Source organism: Cyanistes caeruleus, chromosome 11 (assembly GCF_971803275.1).
Source record: "Cyanistes caeruleus chromosome 11, bCyaCae1.hap1.1, whole genome shotgun sequence".
NCBI lineage: Eukaryota > Metazoa > Chordata > Aves > Passeriformes > Paridae > Cyanistes > Cyanistes caeruleus.
The window spans coordinates 16725314-16741649 of record NC_141711.1 but is presented as its reverse complement, the minus strand read 5'-3'; the positions used below and the strand labels follow the sequence as shown (position 1 = coordinate 16741649).

The window sequence follows — 16336 nt, the reverse complement described above, 5'->3', positions numbered from 1 at the left end:
AGAACCACCTGCAACAATATTGCAGGTCCCAGCAGGGAAAGTTCACTCCCAACAATCCACCAGGTCCGTGGCTCTTGTATACCTGCAGGGAAAGTCCTCCAGGCACAGAGGAACCATTCAAATACAGAGAGACCTTATCTTTGCTTCTGATGCCCATCTGCCCACAGCCCACATGGACATCAACAACTCACCCTGATCCTCAGTTCATGATGGGCATCCTCAATTTACCATGGGCATCATGACCCAACCCACTTTGAGCAGTAGCAACTCACCCGTGGTGGTAACAATCTTCTGCACAAAGACACCAGCTCGCTGTAGATAGTTGATGGGAAAGTTGACAGCAGGGTTGGAACTTGAGGTTGATCCTGCACTGCCCATGGGGACATGCCGGGGCATCATTGGAATGGGGGTGGACTGAACTGGGCGGACGCTTGCCACTGGTTTGTCCTCACCCTTGAGGGCTGGTCGCCTAGTGAGAGAGGTGGGAGGAGAATGCAGCACCCACCCCAGAGTGATAAGCATCCTCTGCCCCCTCATTTAATGTCTACAACATGAGGAGAAGGGAAGGGGCAGGTGCTCACCAGTTCCTCTGGCTAAAGGCAGGGATGCTTGTCAGACTCTGGTCACTGGCTGGGTAATACTGTGCGTAGGACGGCCGGGTGTAGGGGACGGATGCTCGCTTTTCCTCCTCATAGCTCTTCTTGGCTGCTTTCTTCTCTGCCTTGGTCAGTTTGTGCTCCTTCCGGTCGATCAGCAGTGACTCATGCTGAAAAGGCTCCTGCAACCCCACAGCACCGCCGTTCTGGCACCCACACACCGCAAGAGGGAACCAGCACACCCCAAAAGGCAGCCGCCTGCTCCCTGCAGCAGCCTGTCTCCTTCCCAGGCTGGCAGAGCTGCCTGTAGCAAAGCACGTGTGGGAGGCACTGTTGTGGATGTGACCAAGGCTCATCTTGAAGGGTGACAGTCGGCTAATGCCACCACCTGCCCAGCCAAGGCCATCACTTAACACAAGCAAAACCCAGGAGCTTTGGCCAGACCATGAGCGCAAGCATGGAGCCCACCACAATGTCACACAGCCCCCAGAGCCCCACAGCACCTGGCACAGGTGCACTCTGCAGCAGCACCCCACCAGTGACACTCCTGACAGCACAGGCCAGTGCTGTCTGTCCCAGCTTTGGCTTAAAGTCACCCCAGGAAAAGAGCTGGCAGCAAGCTGGGATATTCCACTGCCACCTTCATGCCCAGCACCAAGTTGAAGAAAGGAGTGCCTGACAACTACCTCCAAACCTGTACAGGACAGGGGTGCTTCTAGATAAGTGGAAGATATCACAGGGAAGGGCAGGGATCTTTGGGTCCTCTCTAGAGAGTTGTCTGCCTATTCCCACCAGTACCTAGGTGCATTCTGCTTGCCATCATGTCCCCATCACACTGCCAGACTCCTCCAGGCCCACTCCTGCCTGAGCAGTGCCAGCAAAGAAACAGGCTGGTCTTACCTTGGTGATGAGGTGAGGATACTTGAGACAGGCTAATTGTAGAACAGACTCCTTCATCTTGCTTGGATTGAGGGAGAGCTGAGCAGGGTCAGATTCTTCTTCCACAAAATGCAGCAGGTTCTCCACCTCCCGTCGAGTGAAATTCAGCACTGGGTTCAGATCATCCACCACCCGATCTGGAAAAGAGAGAGAATGGAGTGAGCAGACTAGGGAAGAGATCAGCACTGCTTGCCTGTTGCCCTTCCTATTCTTCTGTCCTAGTACAGCTCCCTCCTTGCAATCTACAGAGTCCTCAGAAGTATCCTGTGAATGTCAGGGCAAGGAGAAAAATCATCATGTTCAGAGCTCAGCCTGTTTGACCAAATCAGGCTGACAAGTGCCTGTGCTCCTGACTGCACAGCAAAGCTGTGCAGGTCACCAAGCTCCTGGCAAACGGGAACACAAAACTAATTATGGGTAGTGTCCCACCTCACGTAACAAGGCTGTAAACATACACATCCTGGGACAGCCACATCAGTATGTGCTCTCCCACAAGTCCCACTAAAAAGGCTCAAATTAATAACTACGTACTAAAGTGGAAAGGTCAGAAAAGCAGCCACATTCCCTCACTCACAAGAGCTTGAATGTTTTCCTAGAACAGTCCCTCCTGCACACAGGTCAAATGGGAGCACAAGGAGAAAACACCTATCCAGGACTCTCCTGGGAGCCAGGCCAGCTGCCAGGAGACTCCACCTCAAGTGCACAACAGCAAACTGAGCTGATCATGCTGGGCTGCTGCCTCTGGAGTTTTGAGCAAAGAAGGAGACAGTGCTCTCTTTGGGTCACCACAACCCTCAGCTGCAGATTCTATGAGAGCAGCTTGACAACAGGCACAAGCCAGCACAAAAGATATTTTTGTTACAAAGGCAGGTCAGAACCACAATGAATTATTCTTGGCAAGCACTATCAGTCAAAAGTATTAATATATGTTTTAATTTAGCTATTTTCCCTCTCTTACAGCAGGAAAAATGAAGATAGTTATTTTAGTAGTAATATCCAGCTTAAGATGAGCAATATCCAGGCAGAGGGGAAAACAGGATGAGCACTCCCCAAGTCTCCAGTCTGTTGCAGAAGCCAGAAGAGGAGCAGAGAAAGTAAATGGCACAGCAGTGAACTGGGACCACAACCTTGCTGCAGGATGCTGGCTCTACCAGCATGAATTTCTTATGGGATTCCATGTCACTGCCAACTCAAACATCAAACACAGCCCTGGACAGTGCTACCACCCCTTTGTCTGCTCTTCAACCTCTAGAAAAGAAGTTACAAAACCCACAGAAACAGGACTTCCAGGAGCTAAGAGGAGTGAAAGCTGAGTGGAACATTGTGCTCATCCACACTTACCTGACATGCCCTGCTTGGAGATCTGACGGTCATAGATCTTCTTCTCCAGGGTGTAATCAGAAACCAGTCTGTAGATGTGGCACGGCTTCTTCTGCCCGTAGCGGTACACCCGGCACACGGCCTGGGCGTCGTGGCACGGGTTCCAGGAAGCATCAAACACCACCACTCTGTTTGCTCCAATGAGGTTGACACCCAAACACCCAGCACTGGAAAATTAAGGCAAATTTTGAACTGCTGCCCTGGTCAATTTTTAAAACTTCTAGGCAGGGATAACCAACACAGTCAAGAGTCCACAGAGAGTCTATGGAATGTTTCCTCCAGTCAAACTTTAAACCCAAGCTCGGTTTCCAAGACTGTTAAGCTGTTGCAGAGGCCTAAGGCTGAAATCCTACATCTCTAGGGAATTCAGAAGCAGATAGCACTATCATACCATGGAGAGCACATTACAAGGGAAGTTAAGAACTGAAAACCCACATGCATCCAGAACGTCAGGATGAGTCCTCCCCTGAGCCCTCCTGCTCCAGCCAACTCACCGTGTGGACAAAAGGAAGAGCCAAACAGAGGCATTGCTGGGATCATTGAACTGGTTAATCAGCCGTTCCCTTTCCGAGGCAGAGGTGCTGCCATCCAGTCCTGAGAAGGGAATTAAAGATACATGTAAAAGCTCTGTATGTTTGGGGGATTTCTATTGGAACAAACCCACTTCCCAAACACTGAGCTTTGAAACTGGTTCCAAACCAATTCATGTACTCCAGGATCTCAACTGGACCACTCTGTACCTGTAATATGCCCAAAAAGGCAGGTGCAATGCAGCCAGCCAGGATGGGACTTGCTCAACTGAAAGATCAAATCTTTCAGTTACATTAAGTAAATAGTACTCAAGCTTGTCAAGGCCAGGCCTGGGAGCACTACAACACATCTTGCCCTTTAAGGCTCTGCTTTGGCCAAGGTGGATAGCAAACAGGAACAAAGGCCTCATGTATGCAGGAAGTTCCAGGAATCAAGAGAAAGCAAAATTGTACTGCCTTTGGCAAACCCCCAGAAACTAGACCTGAGCACAGAGAATGCTGGTGTAAAGGAGTGCAGGGGGTGTCACGTCTCTGCTCCTGGGCAGCAGCTTGCTTCTGGCAGCTCTGCAAAAATCAGGAACACTACATCCACCACTCTTCTCAGTCTTGGCCTCCAAAGTAGCCACACAAAGCAACAACCCATACTAGAGAAAGATTTAAAGCTGGGGAAGAGGGGAGAGGATTTCACAGCCTTGAGCAAGTGAAAGCATTCCACAGTGATTCTGGTTTTGGAAGCAAGATGTAGCAAATAGCCAACAGGAAGCAAAAAGTATCTTTTGCAACTTTAAAAAAGCAGTAGTGTGTTAGTGAGATGTCAAAGATGTCTAACATCTTCTAAGTAAGATGTCAAAAGAGGATTTGAAATTACTGCTTAGCTGCTATCCAACTGACATTATCTTCCAAAACAACTAAAGTAAGAACAGTCTGAAAGATGTTCATCAGAAGAATGCTTCAGAAGAGCATTTTCACACCCAAAGACAACTAAAAGAAGATGGTGGGCAATTTTCAGGAATTAGTCCTTCAAACAATCAGTGTCACAACAAAAGAGAGGAGGATTGGATGCACTCACTGTAGTAGTTGATGTTTCGGACCCAGTTATGAACTCCTCCATCTGAGTCTGGAGGACTCGGCATTGGTCTCTTTGCCAAAAACTCTTCAATGACAGATAGGGTGGACAAGCTCTGGCTGCAAAACCAAGATCTCTGTTCAGAAAAACGCCCCCCGCAGCAGAAGTGGAGTATCAGAAGCCTTCCCCAACTGTGACAGTGCTGATGGTTGTTAAACCCTGTTTGTGCAGCACACCCCTCACTAGTAAATGTGACAGCGGCACAAGTATATAATCTACAGATGAAAATCCACATTAATACAACAAAGGAGAAAAGGGGAACTGCCACACCATTGTAAAAACCTCCTAGTACCAGGAGGGATCCAACTGCTCCAGTATTTATTGACTGTAGGATCAGTTGGTGATACTCTGCTTACCTGAAGACCAAGATCTTGTCTCCAAGCTTCACACTTTCCTCAATTAGGTGGAAAAGTAACACCATCTTGGGTGAGTTCTCCAGGACTCCCGTCTGGTAATCACACAAGATGTCTTTGGCCTACCGAGAAACAGGAGACTATTACAGGTGGAGTTGCTCATTCCCTTTTTTAGTTCAATAACCCTGTCTCAAGGTGAGAGAAATAAATCATGGCAACGAGGTTATTTACATCCAGTTGTTTGAAGTGATAATGTTACTCCCAACTACTGCTGCTACTTCCCATTCCAGAAGCTCCAAATGACAAACACAAAGAGTGTTCTCTTAACCTCTCATGACTCTTTTATCTCAAAGAGCTTTCCTCCATCCTTACAGATTTACCACCATCTTATTTAGATCAAACTTTATCCTAACCCCTTTATTTAGGATAATGAAGTCCACGGTGTTTTTGGTCAGGTAAGAACAAAGACATAAGAGTGCTGCCTACAATTCTACCTCATGACAGTCACAAACCTCTCCTAGCACCATGCAGATCTGCTTATCAAGATGCTCTGTGGTAAAGAGAACATAAGAGAAACCCATAACTCAGAGGAGTCTACTCTGCTTCAGAAAACTGTCCAGTCTTTCAGACTCTCCAAATAAAGAGTTTTCCAGCAGTGACACTCACCCACTCGTAAGTTACGACCTGATTCGCTCTCTCCTGAAAAGGGTTGAAGCCAACACTCTGCAGGAACTTGCTATTAGTAGCTTCTCCAACTGGTGATGCCAAAGCATTACTCTCTGTTTTGACTTTAATTCCCTGAGGCTGGCAGCGGGAATTAGTGCTTGCTGTGCCAAGGTCATCCACATCCAAATCCTGATCATTTGCCAGATTCTCCTTTTGCAGAGCTTCATACAACACATCTGGATGGTTCCAGATCTGAAGGGATAAAGAAAGAAAGATTAGACCTGCACTGGTCTGCTGCTTGCCAATGACTGTGACCTGAAAGCCCCCACAGCTATTCAAAGGGAAGAACTAATACTTCTTCTGGCTCTCTTATTTTTATAAGTGCCCAATTCTTTCCTTGAGAACAAACCAGGAGGTCACTGTGAACTTCATACAGCATTAAGGCAGAGGAAGCTGCCTGTTTGCACTAAGCAGGTATGGCTATGCAGTTTCAGGTATCAGCCCAGACTGTTTCAGCTGATGGTAGCAGGTTTCTTGCACTATGTGAAAGAGACATTTAACATCCCTGTACCTCAGTTCTGGAAGCGAAGATAACAACACTGTTGAACCACTGCAGAGCACTCTGGGGAGAGACGGTGGCCAACCACACTTTCACCTCCTCTTTTGATTCATATTCCCTTGTCCCAAATATATTAGAATCTTTTTTTGCATCTTCTGCCAAAACCTACCTTACAGCAGACACAGAAAGCTTTGAGTGGGTTCAGCCCCAGCCAGCCACTGTTGCCTGCATCTCGGAACCGGTTCATGAACTCCGTGTAAAGGGCCCGCTGGATCTTGGACAGACGTACCAGAATGACGTGTTCTTCCTTAGATGGGAGCTGAACCTTCAGCACGTTGTGGCCTCGCCTGTGGAGGAAATAAAAAGAGTGAGATAAATACAGGGAAGGGAATTTCTCAATATGATCTCCCTGTGGCTGCCTGTAGGATAAGATTTTGACTTCTTGCCCACCCAGCTGCAGGGAGAAGGACCTCAAAATTGCATGTTTCTCTAATGCATGTCACTTCTGAGATACTCTCCCTGCAGCCAAATACCAATTGTAAACACAATTATAAAGCTCTCAAACATTACAATCCTGTAGCACAGGTCACAGAGTTAACAGGGTGATGAAAGTCCTGTTTTCCATGGTAGCTGCAAAATAGAAATAAGACGTAAAGTCTATTTTCAGCTCTGCCAAAGATTAAGACGCTCCAGACCAGCATCTTAGAAACCTCATCTGAGAAAAAAAAAGTGATTTGTTTCATGTAACACTTTCAGATCACTGGATAAGAATATCACAAAGTGCACATCCAAATTGGCTATTAAGCCATGAAAATAAACCTGAGGTCACTCTGGGGCAGTTAGAGGTGTAGTTCTCCATTATCAGAGTCTGTGGTACCAAAGCAAACCAACTTCAGTGTGGCCAGCAGGGCCAGGGGAGTGAACCTCCCCCTGAACTCAGCACAGGTGAGGCCCTGCCTTGAATCCTGGGTTCAGTTTCAGGCCCCTCACTACAAGATAGTGAGGTGCTGGAGCATATCCAGATTCAGGCAACAGAGATGGGGAAGGGTCTGGAGCACGAGCCTGAAGAACAGCTGAGGGGGCTCAGCCTGGAGAAAAGGAGGCTTTGGGGGGACCTCTCTCTCTCTCTCCAAAACTTTCTAAAAGTAGGTTATATCCAGGTAGGGAACAGTCTCTTGTCCCAGGTAACAGTAACAGGACAAGAGAAAACAGCCTCATATTGTGCCAGGGCGGTTTAGATTGGATATTAGAAAAAATTCCTTAATGGAAAGGGTGGTCAGACATTGGAACAGACAATTCAGGAAAGCGGTGGAGTCACCAGGCCTGGAGGGATTTAAAAGACTCATAGATGTGGCACAAGCTTTAGGGGTGGCTGTGCTGGGTTAACAGTTGGACTTGATGATCCTACAGTTCTTTTCCAACCTTAACGATTCCATGATTCTGTAAGGCAGCAAGATTCAGTTGTACTGCATCAACTCAGCAAACAAGCCAGGTAACTTGTGATGAAGGAGCTGTTTGCATGGACTACACCCCTGAGAAGTCCCCGTGGACTCACCGCTGCACGAAGCCCTCCAGCAGGCTGTGCAGGACGTGGCTGCGGTAGCGCATCAGCCGCACGTCCTGGGGGGTGCTGTCAATGCACTGCCCGTTCAGGATGGGCCGCTCAAACATGTTGCTGAACTCCTGCCGCGAGCCCAGGAAGTCAGGCCGGACAAAGTCCACCATGCACCAGTACTCGATGAGGTTGTTCTGGAGCGGGTACCCTGTCAGCACCACCCGCCGGCGTGAGCGGATGTTCTTCAGCGCCTGGGATGTGCTGGCATGGCAGTTCTTTATGCGGTGTCCTTCGTCACAAATCACCACATCTGGGCCCGGGCGAGACAAAGCCTTCTCAATCCCTGAGGATGAGGGACATTAAGTGTTAGTTAGAGATTAACAAAACAAAGTTCTGGTTTTATAAGGTCACCAGCTTCACAAAAGAGGGGTATTTCTGAAAGAAAAAAAAGTGGCATCCATGGGTGCAGAGAGCAAGGCTGATGCAGGAGATAACATATGACTAGACACTAGTTCTGATTTAGCAAGATGTGGTAATGAGCAAACATGACTGTCCCTTGATTTCTGTTCAATGACCTGCATTGCATCAAGTTGGGTGTCCTGCATCAAATCAGAACTCAACAACCTTCTGCCTCCAAAGACACAATCCTGCCCAGCAAAGTTCTATCATGTTAGTGACACTAAAAGCAAGTTACAGGTTGTTTCCCTTGTGCTGACAGCCAACTGGACAGCAGGGTCACATTCTCCCTCTTGAGGGCTGACTTCCCACCTTTCAGAAGCTCCTGCTGCCGGTCTTCCTCATCCAAGTCAATAATGACAGGGCCAGTTTGTTTCTTTGTTCTTTTCTTCCTGCCAGTGGCAAAGGACTTCTTCAATGAGAGGAGACGGTACATCTCATATCCCATCAGCAGCACACCACCTTCTGTCACCCAGTCATTCACCACCTTTGCACGTGCAGCTGTCGTCCTGCAAAACAACCAAATAAACTTTAAGCTTTACTCCAACTGCAGGTTGAATCACTGGATTGGAGACTGCTGAGAAAAAATACCCATTCAATTAACTAAAGCGCTTTTCTCACATCAAACCAGATGGAGGTTTACAATGAAATTTCTTTAGGAAACAAACAGATACAGAGTGGGGGGAAAAAAGCCTTTTATGTGCCATGGATAGCAGGACTGAGAATGACAAATCCCTGCAGGAACTGAGGGGTACAAGTTTATCATGCACAAAAGCATGCCAAACTCAAGAGTTCCCTTTTTATAGAGTTGTTGAGTTTGCCTCTGCAAAAACCGTTTTCAGAACAAGCTGCCAATGCACATGGTTGTAATCTTTGTTTTTCCCCTGTTGTCTCCTTCAATGCTCCTGTCCCCCAGACTTTCTTCCCTTCCAGCCTGCTCAGAATTGGATCAGATCAAGAAACTATCTCCTCTCAGTCCACCCCAGTACATCAGATCCTGGCCAACAGCAAATATATGGCTGCAGCAGCATCAGCAGATTCAAATATATCCCACCCAGAAGGTGAAGACACCAACAGGTAGGTGTATAGACACAGACAATGAACTGAGAATTTCCCAGGATCACTGCACTGCCCTGATCCATGCAAGGAAAATGACCCAGAAAGAAGCAGAGGTCCCTGAGCCAAGAGCTCAGAAAAGCTTTTACTGTCACCTACTTGTGTTCATCATTCAGGATGTGGACTTTGAAGGTGCGGGGCTGGACTTCTTTGGAGTTATAATCAGCAGGAAGGTTTTCAGGTGCTGGGAGCCACATATTGAACTCTGCTAGCCAGTTTTGGAGAGTATTCACCTGAAAAAGTTAGCCACAGAAGGATTAAAAACCCAACTGAGTCACTTGGGATTTTTAAGAGCAAAAACGAGGGAATGACACCCAATGTGCCCAGATGGAAGCAGCAGCTCACAGCATGCAAATTCAGGAACACAGGGAATGACAGAGGGGGAAAAGCAGCAAGGATGTGATAGAGCTTGATGAGTGATGGGACACTAATCAACCTTCTTGATGCAAAGAAAGAAGTAGTGTAAGGAAGCCCCTCAGCCAGCCCTTCGTGTGGCTACTTACAGGTACAATGGCAAGAACAGTCTTTGCCTCCGTGTGCCGAAAAAGTACATCCAAGAAAGAGATGACCTGTATGGTCTTGCCCAGGCCCATGCTATGTGCTAAAATACACCCAAACCCACTGCTGGTTTTAAATCTCTCCAAGGACTCGACCAAGTTGTCATATAGGAATCGGATCCCACCAATCTAGGCAGAAAAGTAGAAGAAGTTTTAAAATGATGGCACACAAAAAAAGCCCAAGATGGGTATGTATTTACAGAGTGGCAAGTACATGAGGACCATGAAAACGTAAAGGGGATGTTTCAAGTTCACTAGAGTACTCTAATCTAGGGAAGGCTCAGGAACTCAGTGTTTTTAGATGCTCATAGAATTTCTTGAGAATATGTCAAAAAAATAAAAATTAATTTGTAGCCAGAGGATCTTAATTAGGGTTGATTAGTTTGTTTATAAATATAATTTCTTTTTTTAAAAGTTCATCTAAATGTATAAAGGTCTGATAATAACAACAGTTGAAGTTATACAGAGCCTTGGCCTTCCTCTAATTCAGTTTTATATTTTGACTGTCCACAACAGTTACCACCACAACCAGACTGGTCACAGAGCTCACTAAAGAAGTTCTGCTGAGATTTCCAGGCAGGCTTGCCCTAATTCATTGCATTTTCAAGGCTAACAAAGCCTACCTGATGAGGTTTTACTGCATGTGCAAGCTGGGGAGCCAGGAAAATGTCCTCTTCATTTGGTGGATGATTGATGTTGACAATGACTTGCCCCAGAGCATCTGACTGATTTAAGGCATCATTCACATGAGAGCCACTGCTCTCTTCATTGCCATCCTCCTCCCCCTCATTGCCAGAGTCACTGCTGTCCACAATTTGGAGGGCATCATCCTCTCCTGAGCTCAGCTCAATCACTTCTGTAAAGTAACCAAAACCAGAGAGAACAAGGACAAAGTTAACTTGACATCAGGTTTTATCATGAATGGAAAAAAACTATCAGGAAATAAGGCTACCCCCAGCTTTTGCAATTCCACCCTGGCCCAGTGGTGTATCCTGAACAAGCAGACATGATACAGGCACACACCAGGCCTGTCAGACCAGCATATGAAAGCATCAGCTTCCCTGTCTTCCAAATGTTTCAGGGAACATTAACTTTGGCTGATCCAAAGAGAACATGAGATGGTTTCTAGGAGTGTTTTACATTCTCTTCTATATGTTTTCTTAATTCCTAAGCCCAGACATGAATTTTATGTACTGATGTAATGCCTAAGGATCGCAAGGAGTCCCGTTGAACCCATTTGGGACAAGGGACACAAAAACCACTTCCAGCTGCAGATCTGAATACTTAAATGCTCCTTCTACAAGCAGCAAATGGTGCCACATCTCCTGTAAGCATTCTTCAGCAATGCACTGAGCAAAGTTAGGTGCATTTATAAAGCAGGAATAAACACAAGTTCAAAAGAGGGCCTGACAGGCCATAAATTTATAAATGTTGTTTTAGGACTCACAGGCCAGAACTGCTCATATAATTGGAAACCAATAGGTCTACAAAAGTCTGAAGTGATTCACCACTGGAGCATCTGACCAGATGAGAACAGACTTGTGGCTGAATAAACAGCATATTGTGAGAAGAGCAGGCTGAGGCAATTGGTCACTTACCATCTTTAATGCTATTTTTTCCTTCAGTATCATCTTCACTGCCACTGCTGGTACTGTCGAGGCAGATCACTTCCTGAGCCAGGACCTGAGGGGGGAGCTGGGTCGCTTCTGCTGTTCTGAAAACGATGTCCTCTACAAACATGTATTACAAACAATAAGTAATTCATAATAATGGGGAAGGAGACAAAACTGTTCAGAAACCAGACAGTATTTCCTTCCACTTAGCTCCAATAACTTAGTCCTGGAATTTTCCATAACAGACTCTCACTGTCTACAATCCTGCTATGACTCAGCTTCCTGGGTCACACTCTCCTCCATTCTCAATATGCTGAAACAATAGCCCATTGCTGATGGCAACCTCTGTTTCATGCCCTGACTGGGGCACACTGACCATGCAGCATGCTAAAGCCCTTTGTTTCTCTTTTTTTTGGTCTCAGTAAAAGCTGTGTTTCATCCAGAAGAGAAAGTACCAATTGCTGAAGGGATGATAACTGTCCTTTGTTACTAGGGACACTGTAATAATTACATCCCACACATGGGGGAAAAACAACTTTTGCTGATCAAGAGCATTTGTTTGTATGTTTTTAGTGCTGTCATTTGAGGGAGAGGCGAATGGGGTCAAACAGCACCACTGCAGTGTCACAGCAAGCAACAACATTCTTCTGGGGCTGAACCTACCCTGCATAAGTGTTTTAAACAGCTCTTACTCCTTCTCCCACATGTAGAAGTGTTTTTAACACTTGCACATAAGGGAGAATATAAATCTCCTCAAGAGGCAAGGCCAACTCAAGAATTCCTTATCCTTGCCCAATATCCAGCTGCACTTCTCTGCCCTTTACACCTTTTGAAGCAGTGCTACAAGCTAAATCACCAAGATGTTCCAGACTGGGAAACAATGCAAGGTGACATATTCACACAAAGACATGAGTGATGCTTAACCATTTATACTGTCTGCAACTCACTGCCTGCTGAAACATGCACGGAAGGCCAAGGTTACATCACCAACATATGTGCACCCAGTCTATTGTTCCACTATCCCCACTACCAGAAACATCTGTTACCAGACCATTCCCAGGACAAACAGGATCTGGCATTTCTGCCAAGCCTTTTGATTTAAGCTCCCATACCAAATGGAAAGACAAGAGAGCTCTGCTTCAACATCCCCCTACACACACTTAATATGTGTCAAAATATCTTCAACGATCATTACCTGACATCGTTCATCAAGCGGCCACTGTATCTTGATACAAAACAAGCACAAAAGTGCAACAGCCTACACTGAACCTACAAGTGGTTTGGAACTGCTGTTTACACTTGAAAGTCCAAGCACAGCATAGAATCACATGTTTGGGGTTAGAAAGACCCTCCAAAGGTCATCTAGTCCAACACCTCTACACTGAGCAGGGACATCTTCAGCTACATCTGGTTGCCTAAAGCCCAATCCAACCCTGAATGTTTCCAGGAATGGGGCATTTACCACATCTCTGCACAACCAGATGTGGTAAATTCCAGAGTTTCACCATCCTCATTGTAAACCATTTCTTCCTTGTATCTAACCTGTATCTACCTTCATTTAGGTCAAAACTATTGCCCCTTGTCCTATCACGGACAAGCATGGCACTACCTTCCTCATTCAGCTTCTATCCTGAAAGCTCTTGCTTCGGCTGGCACCTCCCAGTGCTTACCAGGAAGAAACTCCAGGGGTACAGTTGGTATAGAGGCTGGATAATCCTTCCGCTGCTGCTCAAGCCGTTTCCTTCTCTCCAACTCTTCCTGCTGGGCTGCCTTTGTCACGGCTTCCAGTTGGTCCTCACGCAACAGCTTTCTGAACACAGGAGCAAATATGATTTGGTTACACTTAATTTCTTCCATAGCAAAGTAATGAAAGGAGGAAAAATATCAGTGGGTAAGCACATACTTAAACTAGGTTACCAGAGACTAGTTCTTCTGCCTGAAAGGATGTTTTTTATTGATATGCAGTTTATAGACACAAAATGCACCAAGACGTGCAAAGAAGATATATAGGAAGAAAATGCATCAATTCCCCCACAAAAAGTCATCACCCTGATTCTCTTTTGACAGCATTTTCAGGAGCTAGGATCACTGAGGTTTTAACAATCATTTTGAGGCATTCTCCAAAAGCACCCTCCCTTTACAGGTAATCTTATTTACTTCCAGAAGTTGCTTTTCCTCTGCTTCAGTGTCATATGTCCGGTTCTGGAAATGAAGGTGCTTCTGCCAGAGGAGAGGTGCAGTAGTGGTAAAATCCAGCTCATTCAAACTAGTCTTTAAAACCACCCAATCCCACACTTCAGGGACATCTCCTTCATCCTAATGAAGTCTCATTTTCCAGAGTCTATTCAATGCTTATTCCTTCAGCTTTAAGAACATCAATCTGCACAAGCTTAAATAGGAACCAAAGACCACCAGCACAGGGCATGAGAGCCACTTGCTGCCACAGGAGTTCCTGCTCCATTAGTTCTCCTCTGAACTTGTAAAATTCCCTTGAGCAAAATTTCTTAGTGATTTACCAGCTCACAACTTGTCCCAGAATATGTGGTGAATTACACAATCAAACAATTACTGCTTTATAAAATCCAGGTGAAACTGACTTTCAACATTTCAGTTGCTAGCTGAAGCATCAGCATTACTGTCAACAAGTACCCAGGACAGTATAGGAAAGGACTGTATTTTAGGCTGTTTGCAATAGAATTCACCTCAGCAAATATCTGAAACTGGTATTTACTTTATGGTACTGTTTTTCAATTACATCTCTCAAAAGACAGAGCAATTACACAATTTTTGCAATATATTCCATAACCAAATAGTCACTCTTCTGAAATACCAAACAAGTCTGCACCCACATGCAGCACTCCAGTCTGAGATCACTCTACTCCCACTGGTGAAATCCTAAGGTTTTGGAAAAGAAAAACCATCTGGTTTGCCAGCAGTGGCACAATGTAGCTCAGAAGAAAAGTGCAGAGATTCTGTTTTCACCACCATATGTGACCCAAGCTCGCTCTGTCCTGCTGCTGCTGCTTACCTTATGTTCCTCCGCATGTGAGACGGTTTCTGAGCCCTCTTCTTTTTGGTGTCCTCAGAGGCCAGGCTCTTGTGCTGGTTCTGCAAGAGTTGCTCTGCCCGCTCGCTCTGAGATGAGGTAGTTGAAGTCGAGCGCTGCCATTCTCCATCCTCCGCGTGCTCCGCATGGTCACCGCTGAACACGGCTTCCTGGGGTTGGTCTGCAAGGGGAAGAACGTGCCATGGGAACAGCTGTGCCAGGCTGGCAGCTGGCTTTTCCATGAGCATTCAGCAGGATTTGAGCTCTCACTCATTTGCAAGCATTTCACTCTGAGGGTCAAAACTGGGGTCCTTTCTGACAAGTCAAAGAGAGTTAGAAAATTTTACAGTGAAGGGTCTGTCCCTAGTGAAAGCCAAGACTAACACCCCTCAAGACAGCCCAAAAGTGTCCTGAAAAGAAAAAAAGGCAGAATTATTTAGGTCCATGTAGAGCACTTCCTGTCCCAAGAGTCTGTTTTTCTATGAGGGCCTGATAAGATCTGATCAAAACAAGGAACTTAAATCTCCTTTTCTTTGTTTCACATCATTCAAGGCAGAAATTTCCATCTATATGACACCTGTGTAACCATCTCCCAGGTCAACAGGACACAGTATGTGAAAGGTTATCTGGATCAGGTAATGGGTAATGGCTCAGCAGAAAGTTCAGTGGTTTTAGCACCAGACTTGACTCTCATGGTTTAAATGGTAATTTCCAACAAGCTTTTTGTCAAACAAAACCTAAGTGGCAATACTCTTTCTACATTATAAATCACGTGCATTCCTTTTCCTCTTCATTCTCCTATTTGCAGACTTCCATTTGTGCCTGATTCCACTCTTAAAATGTGAAATGACACCTTGTTCTAAGTGACACTTGGCTCTTCAACAGGCTGCCGGTGACCAAGCTAATGCTTCCAGAGCAAAGAAAGGAAATGTTTCTGTTCAAAAGTTTCCCTTGAAGCAAACTGTTTCTGACAAGCGTTGTAATAGCTTCTTTGAAGCATCTTGTCCCCTTGTGTCAGGCAAAGAGATACCCTGAACTTCATCTTGTAATCAGCTTTCTTGCTTACATTGTGTATCTGAGCTAATGACTGAACTGAAATGACACTTAGACAGTACTTTGGAGGAAAGAAGACATCAGTGCAGAGGAATGTGGCAGATGAAGTAATACAGATCCAACAAGCATCACATTGTGACTCTGAGGGATCTGGAGACAGCATTCCTTCTCAAAATGCTGGGAGCTTAAATGAAGGATGCTTCAGCACAGCACATTGCACCTACAGCTGTCATGTTGATATGCCCATTAAATTAACCTTTTTTCCAGTATCATCTCATCTTAAAGTCACATCTTAAAGACATCTTAAGAGGTGTCATATCATCTTAAAATTAAGATGACAAGAAGTAGATTCACACCTTGTTCAAAAGCACCAACTTTGCAAACTTCTTCTCCAGACATCCAGACCCACCCCAGCATTTGCTGCAAGTTTTTGTCAGAACACATTTAGGACTTCAGAGCTCAGCCCACCATGGACCAGTACCAGCAGAGGAGCTCAAACATTTCTGTGAGTATCTGTCTGCAAGCCTTACAAACCAGGTGTCCACAGCTTACAGGATGGAACAGATCTCATGATGAATGCAAGGAGAGTTATGCATATGAAGATAAAGGCAAAGGGGTTCACTGCTACAAGCACAGCAGTTCTCCTACCACAGCCAAGGTCTTGGAGCCCTGTCCTCCCACCATGCCTCTTTAGATTTACAAGCTCAGATATCAAGCATCAGCTCACTTGCAGACAGAGAACTGTGCTGGGAATAAACCCAGTTTCTCAGGCTTCCCAGACAACAACTCTG

At 45.8% G+C, this 16336-nt stretch overlaps 1 protein-coding gene across 18 annotated transcripts in view; it reads right to left on the bottom strand.

Moving 5' to 3' along the window:
* The window catches only part of RAD54L2 (RAD54 like 2), an 85800-nt gene that overhangs the window by 6938 nt on the left and 62526 nt on the right, over positions 1–16336 (bottom strand). For 13 of the 18 annotated variants that reach the window (XM_086846227.1, XM_086846225.1, XM_086846224.1 and 10 more), the window contains 17 exons: positions 14475–14673; positions 13117–13256; positions 11432–11563; positions 10457–10689; positions 9780–9962; positions 9376–9509; positions 8473–8669; positions 7705–8047; positions 6319–6496; positions 5591–5842; positions 4928–5046; positions 4515–4630; positions 3410–3509; positions 2877–3082; positions 1497–1672; positions 582–778; positions 273–469 (listed from right to left, as the gene is read on the bottom strand). In XM_086846227.1, coding sequence (XP_086702353.1) covers positions 273–469; positions 582–778; positions 1497–1672; positions 2877–3082; positions 3410–3509; positions 4515–4630; positions 4928–5046; positions 5591–5842; positions 6319–6496; positions 7705–8047; positions 8473–8669; positions 9376–9509; positions 9780–9962; positions 10457–10689; positions 11432–11563; positions 13117–13256; positions 14475–14673 — 3102 coding nt within the window. The remainder of the gene's footprint in view (positions 1–272; positions 470–581; positions 779–1496; positions 1673–2876; positions 3083–3409; positions 3510–4514; positions 4631–4927; positions 5047–5590; positions 5843–6318; positions 6497–7704; positions 8048–8472; positions 8670–9375; positions 9510–9779; positions 9963–10456; positions 10690–11431; positions 11564–13116; positions 13257–14474; positions 14674–16336) is intronic. The other 5 variants (XM_086846232.1, XM_086846240.1, XM_086846231.1 and 2 more) reach the window with 1 other exon arrangement.